At 33.8% G+C, this 23,335-nt stretch overlaps 2 protein-coding genes across 2 annotated transcripts in view; both read left to right on the top strand.

Annotated features, from left to right (window-relative positions):
* LOC133834102 (uncharacterized) overlaps nt 1–11,064 on the top strand; it is a 61,577-nt gene extending 50,513 nt beyond the window's left edge. The window contains exon 2 of the mRNA XM_062263603.1: nt 10,880–11,064. Within this exon, the coding sequence (XP_062119587.1) occupies nt 10,880–10,911 (32 nt within the window). The 3' untranslated portion in view covers nt 10,912–11,064. The remainder of the gene's footprint in view (nt 1–10,879) is intronic.
* Nucleotides 11,065–17,970: 6,906 nt separating this feature from the next.
* On the top strand, nt 17,971–23,049 carry LOC133778572 (probable GABA transporter 2). The gene is made up of 7 exons (XM_062218545.1): nt 17,971–18,262; nt 18,349–18,579; nt 19,176–19,273; nt 20,596–20,782; nt 21,523–21,653; nt 21,910–22,146; nt 22,242–23,049. The coding sequence occupies exons 1-7, from the start codon at nt 18,175–18,177 to the stop codon at nt 22,629–22,631; spliced, it is 1,362 nt and encodes a 453-aa protein (XP_062074529.1). The 5' UTR covers nt 17,971–18,174; the 3' UTR covers nt 22,632–23,049.
* The last annotated feature ends 286 nt before the right edge of the window (nt 23,050–23,335 follow it).

Genomic DNA, 23,335 nt, shown 5'->3' on the forward strand with positions numbered 1-23,335 from the left:
ATTAATGATTAGTATGTATAGTTTTCGTTAATGGTCCAAAAGTCTAGAATAGTTGGGTCGTTACAAAAGCAAATGGGCCTTCACAAGTGAAACCACCCACAAGAGAGGAATTTAAACGTTACATGTTCAATTGGGCCCAAATAAAACCTAACATTTTATGAAAGTTTTATTTGAGTTTTCCCACATTTTTAAACGCAAAAATTGGGCCATCATTATACTTATATTATAAGTCCAAATGCAAAAAATAACTTAATAATGATGCTTGATATGTTAATAATTGGATGGGCCTAACATGTTACTCTATAAGCATGTATTATTAAATTATGCAAATATACCACAACAATATACTATTTTCCAAAATACCATAATTAATTAACATAGAATTCATCGGACAAAATTCAATATAATTAATTAAACAAGTTACAAAATATTAAATTAATTAAAATAGAATTTATCAAACAAAATTCAATTTCAAATAATTAATTTAACCAAGGTTGTTAAGTTGTTAGGAATAACAAGATATTTTATTTTTAAATATTTTAACAAATTTAAAATATCAAAATATCTTTTAATAAAATTTAAAATATCTAGTATTATTTGATAACTAATTATAAATATTTTAAATAATAAAAATATCTTAAATAATCAGATAACTAATTTTAATATTTTATCTATAACAAAATAAAAAAAATATATCTTAAAATGTCATGAATATCAGATAAAAAATTCAAAATATTTTAAAAAAGAAAAAATATCTATAAAATTATCAGATAATCAATTTTAAATATTTTAAACTTAACTGCACAAAAGATCCAATTTAAAAAAACAATTAAAAGAAAAAAAAAAAATTTTTGCGAAAAAATGTCGCGCGCGGGTTTCGGCACCGACGTCCGTACGCCGGGTCCCGGCGGCGGCTCCACGCGTGCCCAGCACACACACTGCAAAAAAAACAGTCCAAATTTTTTTTTTTTAAAAAAAAAAATCTGTGCAGTTTTTAAATCCAAAACAACCAAATTATTGCTAAATTTACATAAGAAAACATAACACATGCACCAATAACATGTACTATCCAATTAACACCTAACATATCAATCAATTTCATACATGTTCATTCATGAAAATAAACTAGGAACCTATGGCTTTGAGGCCAATTGTAGGAAAAACTTATTGTAGGATCTTTATTTATTTTCATGCAATTTACATATTATCAAACAACACATGCAAATTCCTAGAACATGCTCCTATGAAATTGATACAAATAGAGAGTAAAGTAAAAACTTACATTACGCAGCGGAACTGGAACAACTCCATCCTTCAATCTCTCTAACCCTTGATTCATTTCTGTAGCAGAGTATTATCAAGAGATTGAACAAGATCAGCAACATAGTCTTCCTCACCAAGCCTTTGATCAACCTAGAACTAGTGTGGGCTGGTTCTCAACACATGAGATAGAGATCTTGAAGAGAAGAAGAAGAGAGAGTGGCCAAGAAAGGTTAGACTGTCTAGGTTTTCACTTACCAATCAACTGAAACTTACTTCCTTATGAAAATCCTAGATATCATATTCCTTATATTGACAACTTAATGAGATTTATTTAAATTTAAATTAATTAAAAATAATAAACAAAAATAAAAGCCTTGGGCTGCCATAAATGGACTTGGACTCAATCTCTTTGTTTTGAATTTAAATCCGAACTCGGCCTAAATTCAAAACATTTTTTTTTAATTAATTAATTAAATCCTTATTCAAATTAACTAATTATAATTTGAAACTTGATTTAATATTATTTATTTATGTTGATACCAATTTATCAATATTAATAAATTTACCCAAAGATTCTCTTTTATTCTCTAAATCTCATATCTCTGTAAATTTTCCAAAATTGACCTAGTCAACTTTAAAAATCCTAATTGATAATTAAATCAATTAATTGAGACATTCTAGATGATTTACTCAAAGGTGATGCGGGGACCATGGATCCATGAAATCAAGCTCCAACAAGTTACCGTGAATTTATTTACGAATAATTTCACTACCTTATTAATTCCTCGTGACTCCACTATAGACTCGGAATTGAACTCTTGAATTCATAGAACGTATTTTCAAAACCATAAATACGTTATCCATTGTTATAACCATTACAATCAGTCAATCCTCTAACGATGACTTACTAGCGAGCTGGGTGCAAATTACTGTTTTACCCCTCATCAGTATTTTATCCTTAACTCCTACTAAGTTCCTTATAAATGATATTTCCGTGAACTTAATCACATAAATGAGATCTCAATCATTTAACCTTTTGAACAAAGCAATTAAGGAAATCATCTTTTCACTTCTCATACAGAAGTTATAGATTTCGTATCTATGAATAATACTCCCACTCAATTACACTCATAAATCTCCAAGATGTAAGTATGGGCTAGACCGTAGGGTAAGATGGTAACGAACAAGTCAAAATATTTAAATAATATAATTAGCAAAATATTATCACTCATAATTAAGATCGACTTAACATATGGTCAGCGTTGTGACATTGATTAGATTTGATAACAACGATACTTATTTATCAATTAATAATCAATATCGGTCCTAGTCTGATGTAACTAAATATATCCGATCTTATCTACTTGGTCGATGCCTTGGACAAGACATCACACCCTGAATGTGTAAGTAGATCATATCGTAGATCATATCGTAGATTGCCTAATCAGTGAAAAGCCAATGCACTGATCTAATCTTATGTAGAGTCCAAGAACTTTACTTAGCTAGTTAGATAGTAGTATTATAGTATTTATAGTATTATCTTTCTGACTGTGGATTTTTGGTTCAGACCGGGATTTATTTGGACACTCATAGTAGAACTTGTAGATTTTCTAAGTTTAACCTATAGTTTAAGAATATTAATTTTAACCTAAGATTTGATTAATTAATATGACTGATATTAAGGATAATATTTATTATACTATAAGGTTTAGATAAGGACCAATAGGATTTTAAGCACATGTTATGTATGGATGATTAAGGATTAAGTATTTTGAGGATTAAATTTAATAAGGGTAAAGTTTGAATGCTCTAAGGTCAGTCAGCAGCTTTGAATACTGTACGCCCTGATTTTCCCGCGGGCTGATCGGCAGGCCGAGCTTCGGACTAATCATGGTTAGTCCATAAACATCCCCCAGATCAGAGCTCCTGTCTTGAGGTCGTACCCCCCTTAGCTCGAGGAATCCTCAAGGACTCGCCAAGACTCCCCAAGACTGGAGCAAGGAATCGGAAGGCCGAAGGTCGGGTCAGATGCGCAGCTCGTGGTACGAGCTAGATATGGAGGCTATGACCCCTTGTAAAGTCAACACACGCAAGATAAACGTGCATATATCTGACATCACGTGTCCGATATCTCCCTGACTTCTCAGACACGCAGCAGGAACGTGCGTGTTCAGACACCCACGGCTGGGTTGGGCCGTGCGGCCCATTATCTCCTTACCTATCGATTTGACCACACTTATGTGTCAGGTTTAGGAATTAATCATGAATGTCACAGAGTTGATATGACAAATAAGAAGGTCACAGGATGACCTCCTTACCAACTTCCAGGTGCCTCCTCCTATAAATATGGAGACCCTGGGAGTTGATAAGGGTTGGAAAAAATAGTCTCCGGAGAGATATACTTTGTAACCAAATACCCAGAATATATCAATAATATTGACTAGTGGAGTAGAAGGATTTTAACCTTTGAACCACTTAAAAACGTGTCTTGAGTCACCTATTTCATTCACTAAGATCTTATATCTGCTACGGTTCTATATTTGGCACTAATCCTTTTCTCTCTTTCTTTTAATTACCTGTTGGCGAAGAACCGCGTCAACAAATACGTTTAAGGGCTTAGTCAAGGCTGTTTACTCAATTTGAATTAAGCTAAAAATGTGTAATTTCGTGTTTAGATAATCAGCGAATGCCGATATATCGCAGCTATAGGGGGCGATATATCGCAGTACGTAGATACGGAAAACACGAAACGATGCACGACTGCCTCGGGCATACTGGCCTAGGCGATATATCGCCTAAAGGGGGCGATATATCGCCTCCTTCAACATATTTTGAATGCTTTTGAATTCGTTTTCCATTCAACCTTTTGATAAGTCCAGCACCTTTTTGAAAGAGTCTTCAGCCTCTGCTGAACGATTATTCAAATTATTTTCACCTAAAAAGCCATTATTTTTATTCAAGTTAAATTAAGATCCTTTCATTCCTAAACTCTATAAATAGGACCTAGTACCCAGCCATTATTCACCTTTTACTCTAAGTTCAGAGGCTGCAAGTTGCTAGGTGAGTGTGAGAGTGTAAACACTTGGGTGGGGAAATCATAAGCTTGATCATCATAAGCTTATCAAACACTTGGGGAAGTAAGGTTTCATAGTATTTCGGTTCGAGGTTTAGATTGGTCTACAAGTGTTCAAGGTATTTCTACACCTTAGTTCATTGGTATTATTTTATTTTAAGTTCTCATAGTCTTCTACTCAGCCTCTATCTTTAATCTTTATTTTGGTTAGGAAATCTAAGTTCTTGAGCAAAAAGGTTTTGGTAAGTATTTCCTCAATGGTTTAGTCCTTCCATTCCTTTCAATTCTCTTCTTCTCTATACTCACTCTTTTTCAAATGGTTCTTAGGAGTGTTCCAAAGTCCTACCTCTGTCCTCTTATCCCGGTATTTTGGTAAGGAAAATAGGATAGAAATTCATATGTTATATGTTTTATATGTTATCTTATGTTATGATAAGTGTTATGAAATGTATGTTTGTAGGCTTGGGCATATGACCCATATGACTAACAAGCCCCAAATAGATTATGGGCATATGACCTGCTTAGCTAGTAGGACCCCACTAATCTAATGGGCATATGACTTGTTTAGTCAATGGGACCCCAAGTAATAATGGTCATTATAGTATGTGTATGATATAAGTGTAATGTATGTTATGTTATGTTTTTATGTTTCTTATGAAATTTATGTATATGAACTATGTGGTAGATTTTCCTTGCTGGGCATTAGGCTTATTCCTTTTTGTTTATATGTGCAGGAAAATAGCTATAGTGGCGGTAAGGTTCGTGGATGCTTGGGGATTGTGTATCGGTGATGAATGGATTCAAGGAGTCGAGAGTTCGATATTTCGAGGATGTAGTATTGTTTTTATGGTTTTACATGTATTTTTCCACACTTGCTATGTAACTCCTTTTTATTTTAAATTATGTTTTGTTTTTAAAACAATGGGATCCCATATCCTACTTGATATTTTATGTAAGTAACTCTTAGTTTTACAAGTTTCCTAATAAAGTTATGGTATTTTCACAATGTAAGTTTTATTAAGGATTAGTATGTATGGTTTCGTTAATGGTCCAAAAGTCTAGAGTAGTTGGGTCATTACATCTTAGGACTCGTTCTTTTGAACATATAATTACAACTATAATCCACTGTGACCTAGTCACTATAATTACAACAATCTATATGTTCGAGATTTTATAAATGTTTGTATTATTTCAATAATCATGTAATAAAACAAGCAAGCAACACGGTTGTCAAAATAAATGATTTCTATAACTTTTATTGATAATATGAAATCGTGCTACATGTCCGACATGGTTTTATAAGGGCATAAAACCCAACAGTACATTCAACTCGAAGCTTTCCATCTCAGGACTGGTCCAACTTGCCCTTGCCTTTACCTGCACCCGTGAGCCAAGGCACAGCAAGAAAACACAATAACAGAGCATAATCATCAAGCAAACAACCAGATAACTCATACTGTATAAACATGTACTCAACAGTCCCAACATTCATGTTATTCAAGTATTCAGCATACCAAGTACATCATTTCATATCAATATTCAATTCACATATGATAACCAGGGTTAACGCCCTTAGGTCGCACCCTCTGTTTACCCCATTGACTCCGGCCCGCTTAAATCGAGCTCGGTGAATATTAAGTTGTCCTCAGCTACCAGTGGCCAAGCCGCGCCCTGTGGGCAAGTATTATGTACGGCACCCTTAGGTCGTTTATCACATGTCCCATGGCGTAATACCATCTATGACATCATACATATATAGGGAGCCATTAGTCCCATCACAAACACATAACCAGGTGCAGTTTTCTTACCTTTAGATTTCGATAGCTTTGTTTAATTCGATCCTCAAGCACGATCTCGCCTGAGCCCTAGTGTACACCTAGTAACGGTCACAAGTTAGAACCAACTCTAAACCTCAATTCCAAAACCTAGCCTCGGGATCAATCCCGAGCCCTCGGGAAGCCCTAATTCCACCAAACGGGGTGGTGGAATCAAACCCCGAGCCCTCGGGCAAAAACCCTAAGAAATAACCCAAAAACTCATTTCTAGGAACAGGTTAGCGCTACAGCGCCCTAAGGTGGGTGCTACAGCGCTACAAAAAGAGCCATCAGGCTCCCAGACGCCCAAGCCTAGCGCTGTAGCACCCTAAGGCTAGCGCTACAACGCTAGTCACACCCAAACACTACCCAGTTTTCTCCTCTTCGAATTTCCTCGAGGCAAACCTTTCCAAAACCCAATCAAACCTCAACCAAACTTTAAAACAAGCTTCCCAACTTCCTCAACTCATACCAAACAACCTAACCACCAATAATTCAATCACGTGCACCCTAAAACACAAAATTCACCATGGCTGAACCTAGAGCTCAAAGCTCAACAGGAAAAACAACTGAAACCACAAAATTCAAGTGACCAAATTCAGAACTTCTTACCTTCAGTAGAGAGGTTCAACCTTAGGCTATCCTCCACTTTTTCTTAGCTTTCACTCCTCAAAGCTTCAGCCTCAATTCCCTAGAATTGCCACCAACACTCAGCTCAAAATCCATATTAATACTAAGAACCAAAAACTGACTTACAACCTTACCTCAAATAATGAACAACCCTTGCTAACTCTTCAAACCAAATGATAACTCTACAAAATAGAGTTATTTTGCCACTTTTTATGTGCTAATTATTGCATAGTTCTTGAGTTTTTAATTAGCTTATTTAGTGTTTTATGTAATTTTTAATTTATTAGTCTTATTGTAGTTTTCTTGGTTTTTATATGTTTTTATAGATACTTTATTATAATATGTTGTAATTTAATTATTTAAAATTTGTGTTGTTAGATTATAAGTTTAAAAAATGTTATTTTATTGATCTTAATTGCCAAAGTAAATTAAATTTCAATTAGTATTTTCATGGACTTAATTTGAGTTATTTTACAATTGAAAATATTTTATTCTAATTTAATGTTCACTTATTTTGTAGATAAATTGTTGCATTTTAATGCTCTTGAAAAGAGAAGAAAAAATGTTAGTTTTGAAAGAAAAGAAAGAAAAATTGATGTTTTTGAGCAAAGGCCCAAGCCAGCCTTCCTTCTCGGCCCAGGCCCAGGCGTGCCCTTCTCAGCAGCTTCCCTCCAGCCGTACACCACCAAGGCTGCATGCTTCCCAGGTCACCAGCTGTCACCCAAATCAGCACCTCCCAACCTCTTCAAGAAGCGCCTTCCGTGTCCTCCTTTTCAGCCGTATGCTTCCACCAGCCCATTTGGGCCAATGACACCTGCCCCTTCCCAGGCCCAGATCCGAAGCCCAACTCGCCTGGCCCAAGTCCTCCTCAGCAAGCACCCGAAGCCAGCTCCACCTGCCTTCTTCCTCTGCCCAATTGCACGGCAGCCGCCTGTCCAGCCCCATATAATCATCTTGAGCCCACAATGTCCCCTATGTCTAAAATGCCAACTTTTTTACCCATTTTTTCTACACATTTTTCACCACAACATCATCATTACACTCTATAATTTACCTCTACATACCATATTTATTTTATTTAATTAATCTAATCAATTTAATTATTTTAAATTGATTATTTTAATAACCTCACTTTGGCTATAAATATGGAGTTTCAAGACCATTTTAGGATGTTAATTTTTTGTTACCATCTTCTTTTCTCCAATTTTCTCTCTACCATTCTCTCTTCCATTTTGGGTTTTTCAAGAGCATTTTGCAAGTATGTATGTCATTTATTTTGTAATTTCTACTCTAGTTATGTGCTTCTAATCTTTTTCATAAGAATATTAAGATCATGATGAAGCAACTTGTAACTAGGTAATATTTATGTTGTATGTTGATTTCCCTTGCAATGCAATAAGTTTATGGATTTTTCTTCTTCATATTTGTCTTTCATCTTTAGTATCTCATATTTTGGATTGTTAGATAATATGCACTTTGTTCTTCATTTTGCAAAAACATAATATTCTTTGTGTAAGATGTGTCATTAAATTGTACACATCCATGCTTAGAACAAAAATATTATGTTTTGCCTTATAAATAATGTTCATTGATTTATTTGTTATTTCATTAGATTGATTTACGCTAAATGCTTTGAAATTATAATTTTGAAAAGTGAAGAAAAATCATATCTTTTTAGAAGTAATTTGTGCTTAAAATTATAAATCTATTTAGAAAATGATAGTTTATGTAATGCCCCAAATTTCCTAATAGGGTTTAAGACCTTGATTAGGAGGCCGGGAGGGCCATAATTGATTTATTATAATATTTAATGATTATATGCATATTTACGTGAATTATATTATTATATGATGGTGAATGCATGCATATGGGAGAATTTATTATTGTGAGGGTATTTTGGTAATTTGGCCACTGTGGGCGTAATTGTATATTTTGGGTGCATGATTGTGATTAATTAATATAGCCACATTATAAGGTGGATTGGTTCGAGCTATTCGACGTGAGACGGTCATGGGATGTAAGTGTTCGGTCTGGTCATAACAGGTTTAAGTTCGGGGCTCGGGGTGAGTCTCGGGGTGAATTTGATGATTAGAGCATTACCGGAAATTAAAGGGTAATGGGATATGATTTATTGGTATTTGGGAATATTGAGATTAGCGGGAATTGGGAAGCGTTAATTATGATTAACGGGATTAGTGGAATGTGCCAAAATTACCCTTGAAGTGGCTTTGGAAGCTTTAGAAGACCTAGGGGTACTTTGGTCTTTTGACCCTAAGGATATATATGACATAAAGGCTGTAGATTGATATTAAAAAACAGAGCCTATCCTCTCCTTCTCCCTTCCATCCCGTACAAGCTTCCTCCCTCACCTTTCTTTGAATTTTGAGAGCTCAAATGGAGGTGTTGAGCTAGGGGATTAAAGGTGGCAGCTAGGGAACCTGTAACAACCATCAAAGGGGATTCAAAGCTGTGTTTGAGGTGAGTTTTAGCCTTTGAACTCAGGTGATACTCTGTTTTCTTCTTTGGTTTTTCAGCTTTGATTTCTTACTAAAAGTTTGGATTCAAAGGGGTTTTGATGGATGATAAGACAGGGTTTTGATGTGGGGAGGTTATGGGTGATGTCTAGGGGTTTGAATGAGTGTTTGGAAGAGGTTTTGGGCTAATTTGAGGGGTTGGTTTTAAGGGAAAACGCAGGGGCAAATTCTGAGTTCGCGTGCTGGTTTTTGCCTAGTTTGGGCTGAGCGCCGCGGCGCAGCTGTGGTGCGCCGCCGCCCTTGGCGTCTGGCAGGGGGGAGCCTTTCTGTTTGAAGGCGCGCCGCGGCGCAGCAGGGGAGGGCCGCGGCCCTTAAGGCCAATTTTGCCAAAATGTGGTTTTTAGCTTGGGGATTCAAACCTTAGGCCTCGGGGTTGGACCTAGTACCCGGCTGGGTAGTCTTTGATGTCTCGAGGGCTGGGATTTGGTTTGGGAACCCTCAGTTATCATTTTTATTGATGATACCTTATATTTGGTTATGACTAGGTGACCGCTAAAGGACTAAAGGTTGATCGTTCTCAAGGGTTGTTCTTCTAATCGTTCTAGCTTGACATTGAGGTAAGAAAACTGCACCCTGTGTATATGTGATATGCATGGCTATTATGATGCATGTCGGTTGATTACTATGTATGACATGCATGGCTGTTCTTGGTGCATGTTAGTTGACTTTTAAACGTGACGTGCATGGCTGTTCTTGGTGCATGTTAGTTGACTTTTAAATGTGACGTGCATGGCTGTTATTGGTGCATGTTGGATTGCTGGATATACTGCATATGATGCATGAGAAATATGTGATTAGGACATGTTTTGTATACTGGGTATAATATTGTTCAGAGCTTGAGCCTCTGTGGTTGTGCATGGTCCTAATTGTGCTGGTATCTGTTAGCAAGCATGCTAAATACCTTGTTTATGGATATTGGACATGTGATATATGTTTGGTGGCATGGCTTACCTGTGTATGGCGCTGACTTATTAGTTAGAATCGACAATAGTGTCAGAACCGTCTGTGAGGCTGTGACTTATTAGTTAAGTTCACCACGGGCTGAGCACTGGTCGTGCTTTACCGACCCAAGGGTCAGAAGTGGCAGTGCGTTGTGAACGCCGGGCCGATTAAAGATTAGATCTAATCGAGGTCGACATTGAATGACTCATATGGGGTATTGATGCTGGACCGACCGGAAGGTCAATGAGAACTATAAGCGCTTGCCTGGTCTATGACCAGATGTTTATGGCCAAGGTATATGACCCCGGTGACTGTTTGTCACATGGCCAAGGGACGCTGTCCATTGCACGACTCTAGGGTCAGGAGGAAGGTTATGTTGGTGACCATTCACCATGCACCTGTCCTAATCAAACTTATGAAAGGACCACTTGTCAGTTAAGCTCTGGTGACCCTATCGTCACATGGCTAGAAGGAGCGATGCTCATTATTGTGACTTTTGACTATTGTCATCTATTTGCTTGGACTGATAGTCCTGAATGGTTATTATGATCGTTGTTAAGACTATGCCACGCTTTATTGTGTTTTCTTGCTGGGCTTTGGCTCACGGGTGCTACGTGGTGCAGGTAAAGGCAAGAGGAAGCTGGACCATCCTTGAGTTGGAGAGCTTAGGTGATGACGTGTACATATGCAGCTGCTCGTCCACCACGGCCGAGGTTTAAAGTGGAACTAGGGTTGAACCCTGTTTTGCCGCTTAGAACGGCCTGTTGTAAATATTTTCTGTAATAAACTTTGAAACTTTATTTTCGGGATCCCAAAGTATATATTAAACATTCTAGTGAAACGTTACATCTTAACCAAAATGTTTCATCCCTAAATCGCTAATCATACCTAGATCACGTTTTTGGCCAAATGACTCGATTAGCGAGTTTAGCACTGTTTACAAGGCACACCGTAACGGTCCCTGGAGTTTGGGGCGTTACAGTTTAAATTATTTTAACTATCACTAAAACTTGGGAATCAATATACTAATAAATATTATTAAACTTACATTTTGAGGATTCTAGTATCTTAATAATCTTTTCTTTTAACACTTATTTTCAAATCATTATTGGTTTATTTTCATTCTCTTAAATAGCTTTATTTTTCAATCTTTTATTTTATGTTCATAATATTAAAACTCATCAATCTTTTGAGCTAGGTTAGAATTTATTACTTTTGATTTAAAATAGTTTTCTTTTTTTGATTTTAGACAACTCCTTTAGGTTCGATCTCATGCTTACACGAAAACTATTCTATAAATACGATTCGTGCGCTTGCGAGTATAAATATTTAAAACATACCCGTTGTGGGTCCATCACCAAACCAAGGATCCTAGCCTCAAGCTCCTGCCCAAACTCTCTCTGAGTTCTAGCTTCAAATTCCTTCAAGAAATGGAGAAGAGACCTCCAACCGAGAGAGAGAAAAAGATAGACTCATGTTTTCCCCTTTCTTTCCTTTTCCTTCTTTTCTTTCTTTTCTTTTCTTTAATTCAGACTTCCACAATTTTCTACACAATCCACTAAAGCATAAAGCAGCATAACCCTTATTTCTCATTTTAAACATCAAAAGACCAAACTGCCCTCCCATTTAAAACTAAACTTTTGAACATCCTAAGGGCATTTTAGTGAGTACACCCAATTCCCGCTAGTTCCTCGAATGTCTCTGATATTTACCGCTTACTTCCCGACGCCTAATTAATCACCAATTATATTCCTCAATATCAAAATGGACTTCAATATATTCTCTAAATCCCCGGAAATACTCCCAGGCTCGCCCCGAACCGGGTATAAATCTCTGCCGTGACTTTTTCGCTGAACCGCTCACTAGGATTGCCTCGAGTCACAGATTCCAAATATATCCACATAATAATGTGGTCTCAACAATTTATCACAATTATTTACTTTTATGCCCTCAACGGGCTCAAATTACGAACATGCCCTTCTAACTTAGTCAAGGCCTACATGCATACTAATACATATAGTCATGCATCACAGATATTTAAATATTCATATAACATGCTTTTAATCATTTAATTCACATATAATCGAGTTATGCCCTCTCGACACACTAATCAAGACCCTTAAGCTCTATTAGCAGATTTGGGTCGTTACACTTAGCTTCCTTTAATATATTGTGACAATAATAGAGACAATACTATTGTCTCTATCTTATGAAATCATGTCCCAAATTGAGGGATTTAACACATGTTTTTGCTCAATATTTTCACATGGAAAATATATATATATGAGAATAAAGGAAAATATTACTCCATTTAACACCAATTGAATCTCCGCCAATATGCATACAAAACCAATTACACTTGCATTGCCGACATTGCTTGTCGCAGCGCGCACGTTTAGTCGCTGAAACCGACTTGTTCATGGTGAAAATGGCAGACAAAGCAATCCCACCACTAAACCTCCTTGTCCTTCAGCTACTTCATGCCATGACATCCATTAATGCTCCAATTGAGGATGCTTCCTTTCTCATTCTTTGTCATTATTTTAAATAATAAGGATATTAGGCAAAGAAAAAGTTTTGTCCCACTTTCTAAGAGAAAGAAAAAATGCATGAAAAAGCAGTTGCGTAAATAAGTAATGGACTTGGGTTCTTGTCATCTACTAAATTAATTATTGGCACAACAACCAAAATAATAAATATTCTGATATGGGTTCATTAAGCCATCGAATTGAGATTTTTGGCGTGAATATATAAATAAATTTTACTTTGGTTAAAAAAAAATTCGAATAATAAGACTTTTTTTCCATTCATCAATACTATCATCAGGTAAATGAAATTTTGTTGATTGTGGATTGAATGGAATATTTTTTATCCCAAGTCTCTCGATTCTAATCATTTCATTATTTTGTCTTGAGAAAGGCTGCTCTTGATTGGATTATTATTACTATAGGTGTTTCACAATTCAAATTCATTTGTACACTTATGAAATCATTATGATTTTAGTTGGAATGTTATGGTGACTTATGCCCTTTCATAATTTACGGCATGCCAACTTGAAACTTCCATAGGCTTTGCATAACAACAAAATTTGATAATTATGGGCGAAAATGATGACATGTGATATGTGTCAAAATATAGGTAACAACAAAATTTTAAGAAAAATATTCATCACATTTTATTTTATCGATCTATGTGTTACCGACCTTAAATTTTAATAAAATGGATTACGACATAGTGAATTCTAAAGCACAACTTAAGTATGCTTGAATAAATTATTATTAGTAATAAGAGCCAAGTATCAAGAAGTAGAGAAAATGCAACTAATTAAATTAACTCTAGATTCTAGTTGAATTAACTAACTTAATCTAAATTATATATCCCCTCAAAATAATTGTTTTTTTGAGTAATGATATGTGCACTCAAAATATGCACAAAAATATTATACATAGTAATGTAATACTGTTTTTTAAAACAGTAGATCTCAATTTTGATAAATGTGAATGACTAACCAAAACAGTTATATGACTGTGTGTGATATTTAGGTGCATATTTTAAATGTACATATTATTACTCAAGTAGTTTGCTTCTAAGTGGAAGAAAATGAGTTTAGAATTGATTTTTAGTCAATGTGCATGCTAGTTGCTCTTTGCTAGGTTTGTGTTTAATAATGAGGAGTTGAATCTTAGTTATCATTATGTCTTTCACAATATGAATATCGATCTCCACACGCTTGGTATAAGCATGGGAGACCAGATTTGATGCAAATGCCACTACAAATTGATTGTTCCACCACGTGATTGATGTAGATGGTAACGAGAATTTAGGCACACTAAATAGACTAAGAAAACAAGAGAGAGTTTTGTTGAACATTAGCCAATACACAATATTCAGATTTTTAACTGGTTATGCATACTACACGTTGTTTGAACACATAATATCCCTATGTACTTTTGCGGTCATCCGGACACGATGCCTTGTTAGCATTTGTGTAGGAAGATAGGAGAAGAGTTGGTAGTAATGTTTTTTTTTAAAAAAAAAATCATGCATAGTATTCCACTAGATTATATCTATAACCACAAGTTTGTTGCACGAAGATATTTAAAAAAAAAATTATCATTTTTTTTATCTTTCTATTTATCATTGTCTACTTCATCTTTTAAAATATCTCTCCAAAATATATATATTTTTTTTATTTTACTTCTAATTTTTACATTATTCCATACATCAACTTCTCTATTTTTTTTTTCTCTAAATCATTTAAATATTATATTTTTAAATATTTTCTTTAACTATCAATAATATCATAATATCTTTTAATATTTATAAAATCTACTCATATATCATATCACATAATTATATTATAATACTACCCATAAAAAAGTAATAATAAACGAAATATAATAATATTATAAAATATAAATAAAATTCATTTACTAGGTATATAACTATATATATAAATATATAAAAAGAAAAAAACATATATGTATTTGTGAGTGTGATTTGATGTGTTTGTGAATAATGTAAAAAAAATATGAAAAATTAATATTATATATTTATATAGATGAATAGTATATTATAAAGATAGTTATGTACTACAAATAATGGTAAATTTTTTTTAAGGATAAAATATTAGACTTATTTTAATATATTTTGATATAATTTTACTAGTTATTTTAAATTACTCATTAATAGTGCTCATAAGAGAAATATATTCTAAAACATTAGAGATAATTACAATAATTTATATCATATAAAACTTTTCATATTAAAAAATTTAGTGTGCACGTATCATCAGCCATTACTTACAAAAATAAAACTCTTTTTATTTTTATTTTATTTTTTAGAATAGAAATAAAACAAGTTTAGAAGTAAGCAATGATGGTGAAAAGAAAGACGAAATTGCAATTTGCTTTGCAGGACCCTGCTATTGCTACTGCCTAAATGACGTCGTTGTGATGTGGTGTACTACACGGCGTCGTTTTAATGCATTCTTAACCTTACCCTCAACACGCATGGCGCACACCCAAACGATCATTATTTGCGCCATAGTTCCTACTTCTCTCCATTATCACAAAAGTAAAATAAATTGTTATAATAAAGATTTATATTTTTTTTTGATATATAACTTTGGTTTATTATTTGTTTGTATTATGTATTTTATTACATTATTTTTTGGATTTTTTGTGTTGTAAAATTATTCAAATAAATTCTTGAACCTGATTTTGATAAAAAAAATTAAACTAAAATAATAAATAATTCATCAAACTAATAATTTATAATAGAAAAATAACTATTTTATCTAACAAATGTATTATCATATTCAATATTTTTTTCATCGAAATTGAATTTAAGATTTTATTTGAATTATTTTACAAAATACACTGTCCAAACAAATAATGAGATAAATCAAAATATACAAAAAATAATATAATCCCTTATAATAATATTGTGAATTTGTTAGATTTTATACTAAAAAAAATACAATGTTAGTTTTCTTTAATAAGTTATGATAACACCCACACTAAAAAAGATTGGTGAGAATGATATTTTTTTTGTGATTTTGTACTCTAAATTATTTTTAATAATTTTTTACAAAATAGTCTCTTTCTAAAATTTTTGAATGTTTAGTTGTCTAAATTTTTTGACTAATTGATTAAATTATCAGATATTATTTTTTTAAAAATTATTAAAATTATGCTAAATTACAAAATAACTTTAAAAAATAATCACCGGAATAGCTAATACTAAATATGATATTATTTGTGCCGTAGCCTCCTCAATATATTTTATCCTAAGATGTAGATATTACTGCTGTATTGAGTTTTGTTACGAAGCATCGTGGGTGCCGAACATGGTATTATTATGCGGCGCAATGGGTGTCGAATACCACCATCGTGCATAACATCCTCTAAATGATTCCCTAAATAAAGTGCAGATTGGGTATTGAAATCAAGGATTATTGATCATTATTACTCTTAGAAAAGAAAAAAAGAAGGCTACAACCTTTTTGCATATAGTGTTGTCTCTTTTACAATCTAATCGCCGCAAAATTTGAAATACTACAAAGAATATTTCTAATTTTGGTTACGATAATTAATTCAAAATTTAAATAAGAAAATTGAAATAACGGTTTATATTTATTTGAACCATAAATTCAATTTTGGTGAAAATTTTCTCAAATAAAATCACAAATAATTCATCAAATTAACAATTCAGAACAAAAATAAATTTATTCGACTTAAAAATTGTATTGTTATATTCATTTTTTTCTTCATCAAAATTAAGTTTAGAGTCTATTTGAACTATTTTACAAAATATAGGATTCAAAAATAAATTTTTTAGAACACAGAGTGCAAACAGATAATTGAAAAAAAATATAAGATCTAAAAATATATAAACTCTTGAAATAATTATTTAATAACTAGTTTCTTAATATTGAGGATTTACCTAATCAATATTTAAACATTTGAGAAAAATATCTCTAAATAGTTTGCGTTTGAATCAAATCCTTTAATATAATATAGTAATATTACTATATTATATTAAAGTGATAGTAGGGTAGTACAATGTATAACTATAAAGTATAACCCACCTTTTTTGTTTTTTGATAAATGTAAATCATTTTACTATATCTAGGGCCAAACCAGTGGCGGAGCCAGCCACAAAGTACAGTAGGGGCTAAAAAAATTTTTTTGATGTTATAAAAAATATTGAGAAATTCTCCTATAAAAGGGACTATTGATGTATTATTTGTGCTTTTAGTATATAGATATTTGATATCTTAATTATTTTTATATGATTGTATATATTGTAGTCATAATATACATTACATAATTTTTTTAGAAATTATGAATAATTTAAGGTACTGAAAACAAGTTTCAAACATTTATGTAAACACACGTGTTTGTTTTTTTTTATACATAAGTGCAACAAAATATTTAAAATAAAAAGAAACAACAAAATTAGGTGATATTTTTTTTTATTATTTTGAAGTGTCTCATAATTCAACTTTATACAACGTATAATAATATTGATTGATCAAAATTTTTGTTTATATACAAAAAATTAAAATACTTATATATATATATGTATTGTACATATATATAATATTTTTTTTAACTTATATGTAAAGTAGATAAAATTATTTATTTGACCCTACTATAATTTATGTGTATATTTCAAAATGAGTTCAAATTCCTCTTTAAAAAAATTGTAAAAGTTGAGTGGGGGCACATGCCCCCCACCTCCCTCCGCCCCTGGGCCAAACTACGGACGAGTTAGATGTTTGTTGTCCCAATCATTTTTGTTAACTCGGATATTAATAAGAAAATTGATAATTTATAACAAAGTTTTTGTGTTGTTGATTACTAATAGTACTGCCTTTGTCACTATGAATCCCATTAGTATTAGAGGAGCAGATTTGAGCTAATAGGTCTTAACTTTTTGCTTAATACTCTATAATCGACGATTTAAGCATTTGAGGCTACATCAGCAGAATAACTTGTTTTACTTCCAAAACTTCACCTGTAGAATTTTTTCTTTCATTCCCGAATAATATGGGGCTGCCTAATTATCAGTCACGTGATGATTAATTATCTATAATATTTTCTTCCTTTTTTTAAAGAAAAGTAAATCATAAGGGTATTTTGGTAAATATCACAACCTATCCTATTCCTGTACCTTTCAACTTCAACTTCGTCTCCTGAAAATATAGTAAATAAATATACCAACATAGACAGAGTCCCTCTCATTGCTCCATTGATCGTATCGAAAAAGTCCTCCGTACCCCTCCGCCATCGCCGGAAGAGGTGTCGACAGTTCACCCCATCTCGCAATCTCCGGTCGGAGCTCCCAAAGTTTACTCCTTTAACATTCTCCTTCCATTCCACTAACTTACGCATTAACCTGCGCCTCAATAATGGCGGAAACTTCTCCTTCTCTCCTTCAAACCGACGAAACATCCCGTCAAAACGACGCCGGAGCAGCCTTCGTCCTCCAATCCAAAGGTAAAAAATAAATTATTGATATTATTACGTTTCTTTTTTTTTTTTATTATGAAAATTGATTTAAGTTAAAAGAAAAATATGAACAGGGCAGTGGTGGCACGCCGGGTTTCATCTTACGACGGCGATAGTTGGACCGACGATCCTGACGTTGCCGTACGCTTTCAGAGGGTTAGGGTGGGGGCTTGGGTTCTTCTGCTTGACGGTCATGGGGATGGTCACTTTTTACGCTTACTATCTCATGTCTAAGGTCCTTGACCACTGTGAGAAAGCCGGTCGCCGCCACATACGATTCCGGGAACTCGCCGCCGATGTTCTCGGTACGACGTCGTATTTCTTTCTTTGTTGTTATAAAACGCTGCCTTTGTTTTTTTTCTTCTTTAAACTATTCGGTTACGTCGGAAGTTGTTGCGTTTGAGAAAAGGAGAAAACGACATCGTTTTTTGCTCTGTCTGTCTAAGAAAGGTATGGCAAAATTCAATTTGTTGGGTCATTTTCATGGAAATTGAAAAGAATGTGCTGATAATATGCAACGAGAGCTTATGATTTTGACACGTGTGAATCATTGGGTCGGCTCTGGGTCCTGTGATTTCAAAGTTCAACATGTTACAGCCATTCATTCATTGTTTTCTGTTTGGTTGCCAAGAAAATTAACAAGTCTACATTTTTTTTTAGAATAAAGTTACAAAACAATTGTTTGGATAGGGTTAACTACGCAGTTGTGCTTGTTGTGTCCTTTTTGATTTTTTTTTCACATTGTCACCAAGTAAGAAAGTTTGTCAGTACTAGCATTACATTTATGCTTTTTAATATTTTTCTTTTATTCTCTAAACTACCATATCAAATTAATGATGGGTTAGTCTTATTATTACCATATAAGACATAAAAATGTGATTTTTTTTGTTTTCACTTACAGGTTCAGGATGGATGTTTTACTTTGTAATATTCATTCAAACAGCCATAAATACAGGGGTTGGAATAGGAGCAATTTTGCTTGCTGGGCAATGCATCCAGGTATACTACTACTACAGTACTTTGATTAATGCTTTATCTGATATTATTGACTTTTCATTTCTCATACTATGAAGTTTATGTTATGTATCTATTCAGCTATAAATGTAGTTATATAGAAGCACAACAGATTCAGCTGCCTGCCATGTGATTTTGTAAAATTGTTTTGGATTTTGTGTCAGTGATTTCTGTCCCTTTTTGACAAACACATATAATGTGAAATTGAAAGAGTCTTTTTTTGGAGTTTTATTGAAAATTAGTGGGATTAGTCTATTTAAATCAAGTCCTTTGTCCATTCTTACCAAGATTATGGTCCCATATGGCCACAAGATTTAAAAAATATACATATTATTTTCTTAGCTCTTTGGTCCCAAAAAATGATGACCATTGCTTTATAGAATTGAATTGGTATTAGGTAAGAACAGACAAATGAGTCTTAATTATTGACAAACAACAATTTTAAGAGCCGCAAGAGATATCAATTTTATTAACTATAATTCTATGGTTGCAACTTTGACACCATTCTCAAAAGTCTTTGCTTTCTTACATAGCCACAGCATCACTGTTCACTGTTTAGAGTGTCAGATTGTTATTTAAAGTTGAATTGAATTCTTCTTACCCCTTCAAAATTCATCATCAATTTATTGCTTGTTGAGCCGTATAGTCTATAGATAGACACAAGCCATATCTATTCAATCAGTAGACTCTTGGCAGCTAAAATATAAAGTGTTCAACTTTTTTGGTAAAAGTACAATTTCCTTTAGCTTCATTGTGTGTTATGATGGATTTTCCGAACGAGTCTAATTACATAGGCCCCACATCAATGGATGATCTTGATCGGTCAAACCATTGCTATGAAGACTATTATGATTTTTCACACATTATTATTATTATTGGTAAATTCTTGTGTGCACTCCCTAAAAGGGGCACATTGGAGCACCCTTGTGTTTTTTTGATTCGGGAAGTATTTTTGGCGAATTTTTTTTTTATGACCGTGTACATTGTAGTTATTTAGAGCATCCTGCAAAATTTTAGAAAGTCGAAAATGAGGTTTAAACTTGTTACTTTCCACGCGCATAGACAAATTAGACACGCGTGCAACAACATGTTTTGAACCTAGTTTTCGACATTGAAAGTTATTCTAAAAATTTGCAGGATATTCTAAATAACTATAATATACACAGTCATAAAAAAAATTTGTTGAAAATACTTCTCGAGCCAAAAACACTAGAGAGTGCACCGTGGTGCCTCTTTTTGGGGGTGCACCGGAATTCCGCATTATTATTAAGGGCAGTATTTTGATTTTTCAACTTTTTGTTATTTAGATCATGTATGACGAGCTTTCCCCCAATGGGTCCCTGAAATTGTACCACTTCATAGCAATGGTGACTGTGGTTATGATATTCTTGTCTCAGCTTCCTACCTTCCATTCCCTCAGACACATCAACTTGGGTTCACTACTTCTCAGCTTAGGATACTCGTTCCTTGTGGTTGGTGCTTGTATAAATGCAGGTACCAAATCCATCTATCTTCATCCACAAACTTGTATTATTAATCGTTGCTTTAGAATTGACTTCTGAACTTTTTTGGGATTGCTTATAAATTTACAAAAATGCTTTACGTCCCGAGCTTGATGCTCATCCCCTCCCAAGTGTCAATCAATAGTTCATTGAACTGATCAATATAAGTACATATCACACTAAAAAATATATGTGGAAGATTTGTTGTCCAAACTATATGCTTACTAGTAATTAAAACTGTTTCAATTAAACATAATAATCGCACTCAGTGTCAATTTTAACCAAGGTTTTTGCTCTGGTTTCAAACTAAAGGAATGTTATGGTAAAACTTTGAAAAAATAACAGCAGATGGGATAGTTTTCACGTTCTACACAATGATTTTTGTTTGCTTACTGAGTCTTCCTTTTGTGAATTACTTAGGCTGCCATTTAAGAGTTGAGTTTAGTTTAAGTGGTTGGTAAGTCTGTGTGAGTGGTTGGGGCTTAAGTCTTGTATTTATTATCAATTATATAAATTTATATTATTTCAAGTAGCTAGTTGGTACTGAAAGCAATTGGACGTTGAGCTTGTGGTTGTTCAGTAGTGTGGTTATCCATTAAACGTGAGACTAATTTTCCCAATGAAAAGTGTTTGCGTGCTCTTAGAAAAATATTACCTAGTTTTTAATGAACCCCCAATAACAATTGATCAAGTTAAATAAATGATTTATGCTTGTTTTACTTTGGTGTTCAGGTACTTCAGGAAAAGGCCCACCAAAGGACTATTCCTTAGAATCTTCCAAGTCAGCAAGAGTTTTCAGTGCCTTCAGTTCCATCTCCATACTAGCTGCCATATTTGGGAACGGAATATTACCCGAAATACAAGTAAAGACAGATTCTTTGGAGCATTTCATTAGTTGTAAAAAAAATTCCAAGATGTCCTTCTTCGAGGGCTAGGTGTGGTTGACTTAACTAGACTGCTTTAAAACCCCTGCTGAAAAATGCAGGTTTGAATTTGATCTCATCTAGTTTTTATGCGAAATAACAAACATCTAACACAAACACAGTTAGGCCAATGATTTGTAGGCATGTTGATATTGCTTCTTTATTTTTAACCAACTTCAATATGCCATCAATACAGGCTACTCTGGCTCCACCTGCTACTGGAAAGATGGTGAAAGGGCTCGTGATGTGTTACTCGGTGATTTTCTTTACCTTCTACTCGGTCGCGGTGTCTGGTTACTGGCTTTTTGGAAATAAATCTAACTCGAACATTTTGGAGAGCCTGATGCCAGATGAGGGACCTTCTCTTGCTCCAACTTGGGTTCTTGGACTCTCTGTTGTCTTTGTTCTCCTTCAGCTTTTTGCAATTGGCTTGGTAAAACATATAATAAGCAGCCCAAGTTATTCAAGAAATTATACTCTTTCTTTATGTTGTATATACTAATTTAGTTTCTCTGCAATATGATGCAGGTTTATTCACAAGTTGCTTATGAGATCATGGAAAAGAAATCATCTGACACCAAGCAAGGGATTTTTTCGAAACGAAACCTCATTCCTCGGATATTTCTTCGAACAATTTATATGATACTCTGCGGTTTTTTCGCAGCCATGCTACCCTTTTTCGGAGACCTTAATAGTGTGGTTGGAGCTATTGGGTTCATCCCTTTGGATTTCGTCCTCCCAATGCTTCTCTACAACAAAACCTACAAGCCTCCGAGATTATCCGTTACCTATTTGATCAACATTTCCATCATCGTTGTCTTCACCGGCACAGGAATAATGGGCACCTTTTCTTCCACTCGGAAATTAGTTATGGATGCCAAGAAGTTCAAGCTCTTCAGCAGTGAAGTTGTTAACTAGGCTTGTATTGTATATTCACCTTGTAACATAAGCTCTCAAATGATATTAAAAGGCCTTATATCTGAAAGAAATTTCTTATCTTTTGCCCTTTAAAGCATCTGAATGTTCCTGTTACAGTTACAGTTACAGTTACAGGTATCATATTCATCAGTCTCTGTTTGCATGGCTAAGGAAGTGTGAATCTCTTGATTGTAAGTTTTACTGCAAATGGCTATTCATAAGAGTAATGTAAGTTTGAAATTTTTTGTGAGATCAGCTTTATGAGTAGTTGGCTGAGGAGTCAGGAGAATCTGATGAAGAACCTGAGATCATCCATCTTATTTATTTGAACCACCTTATATGTACTAATCAATCATAAGATCAAGATGATCAATCATGATGATGATGATGATGATATATTGGATATTATTATGATCAACCCTTGTTAGCTTCTAGTATTTAATTTTTCAAAACAATATAGTTTGATACGATTCTGGATTATTACTCAAAAAAGCTAAAGCCTCATCAGTTAAAAACACCAATTTGAGATGGGTTCCAATTCCATTCTACTTGTGATAGATAAAGGTAACTATATATTTTTTCAAGGGTAATACTTTTTTTTTAAAAAAGAATTTTTGTTTTGCATTAAATTATATATCGGAAAAATTAATGGACCAATTTATTGAAACACTTTCTGTTTGATATTGTAACGGTAAATAATCTAT

This window comes from Humulus lupulus, chromosome 5 (assembly GCF_963169125.1).
Source record: "Humulus lupulus chromosome 5, drHumLupu1.1, whole genome shotgun sequence".
Taxonomy (NCBI): domain Eukaryota; kingdom Viridiplantae; phylum Streptophyta; class Magnoliopsida; order Rosales; family Cannabaceae; genus Humulus; species Humulus lupulus.

Excerpts from the sequence above, each read along its gene's own strand:
- LOC133778572 (XM_062218545.1), top strand. The coding sequence starts at position 18,175 with ATGGCGGAAACTTCTCCTTCTCTCCTTCAAACCGACGAAACATCCCGT. Across the intron at positions 18,263-18,348 it reads CTTCGTCCTCCAATCCAAAG|GGCAGTGGTGGCACGCCGGG; the intron begins GTAAAAAATAAA and ends AAATATGAACAG. Across the intron at positions 18,580-19,175 it reads ACTCGCCGCCGATGTTCTCG|GTTCAGGATGGATGTTTTAC; the intron begins GTACGACGTCGT and ends TTTCACTTACAG.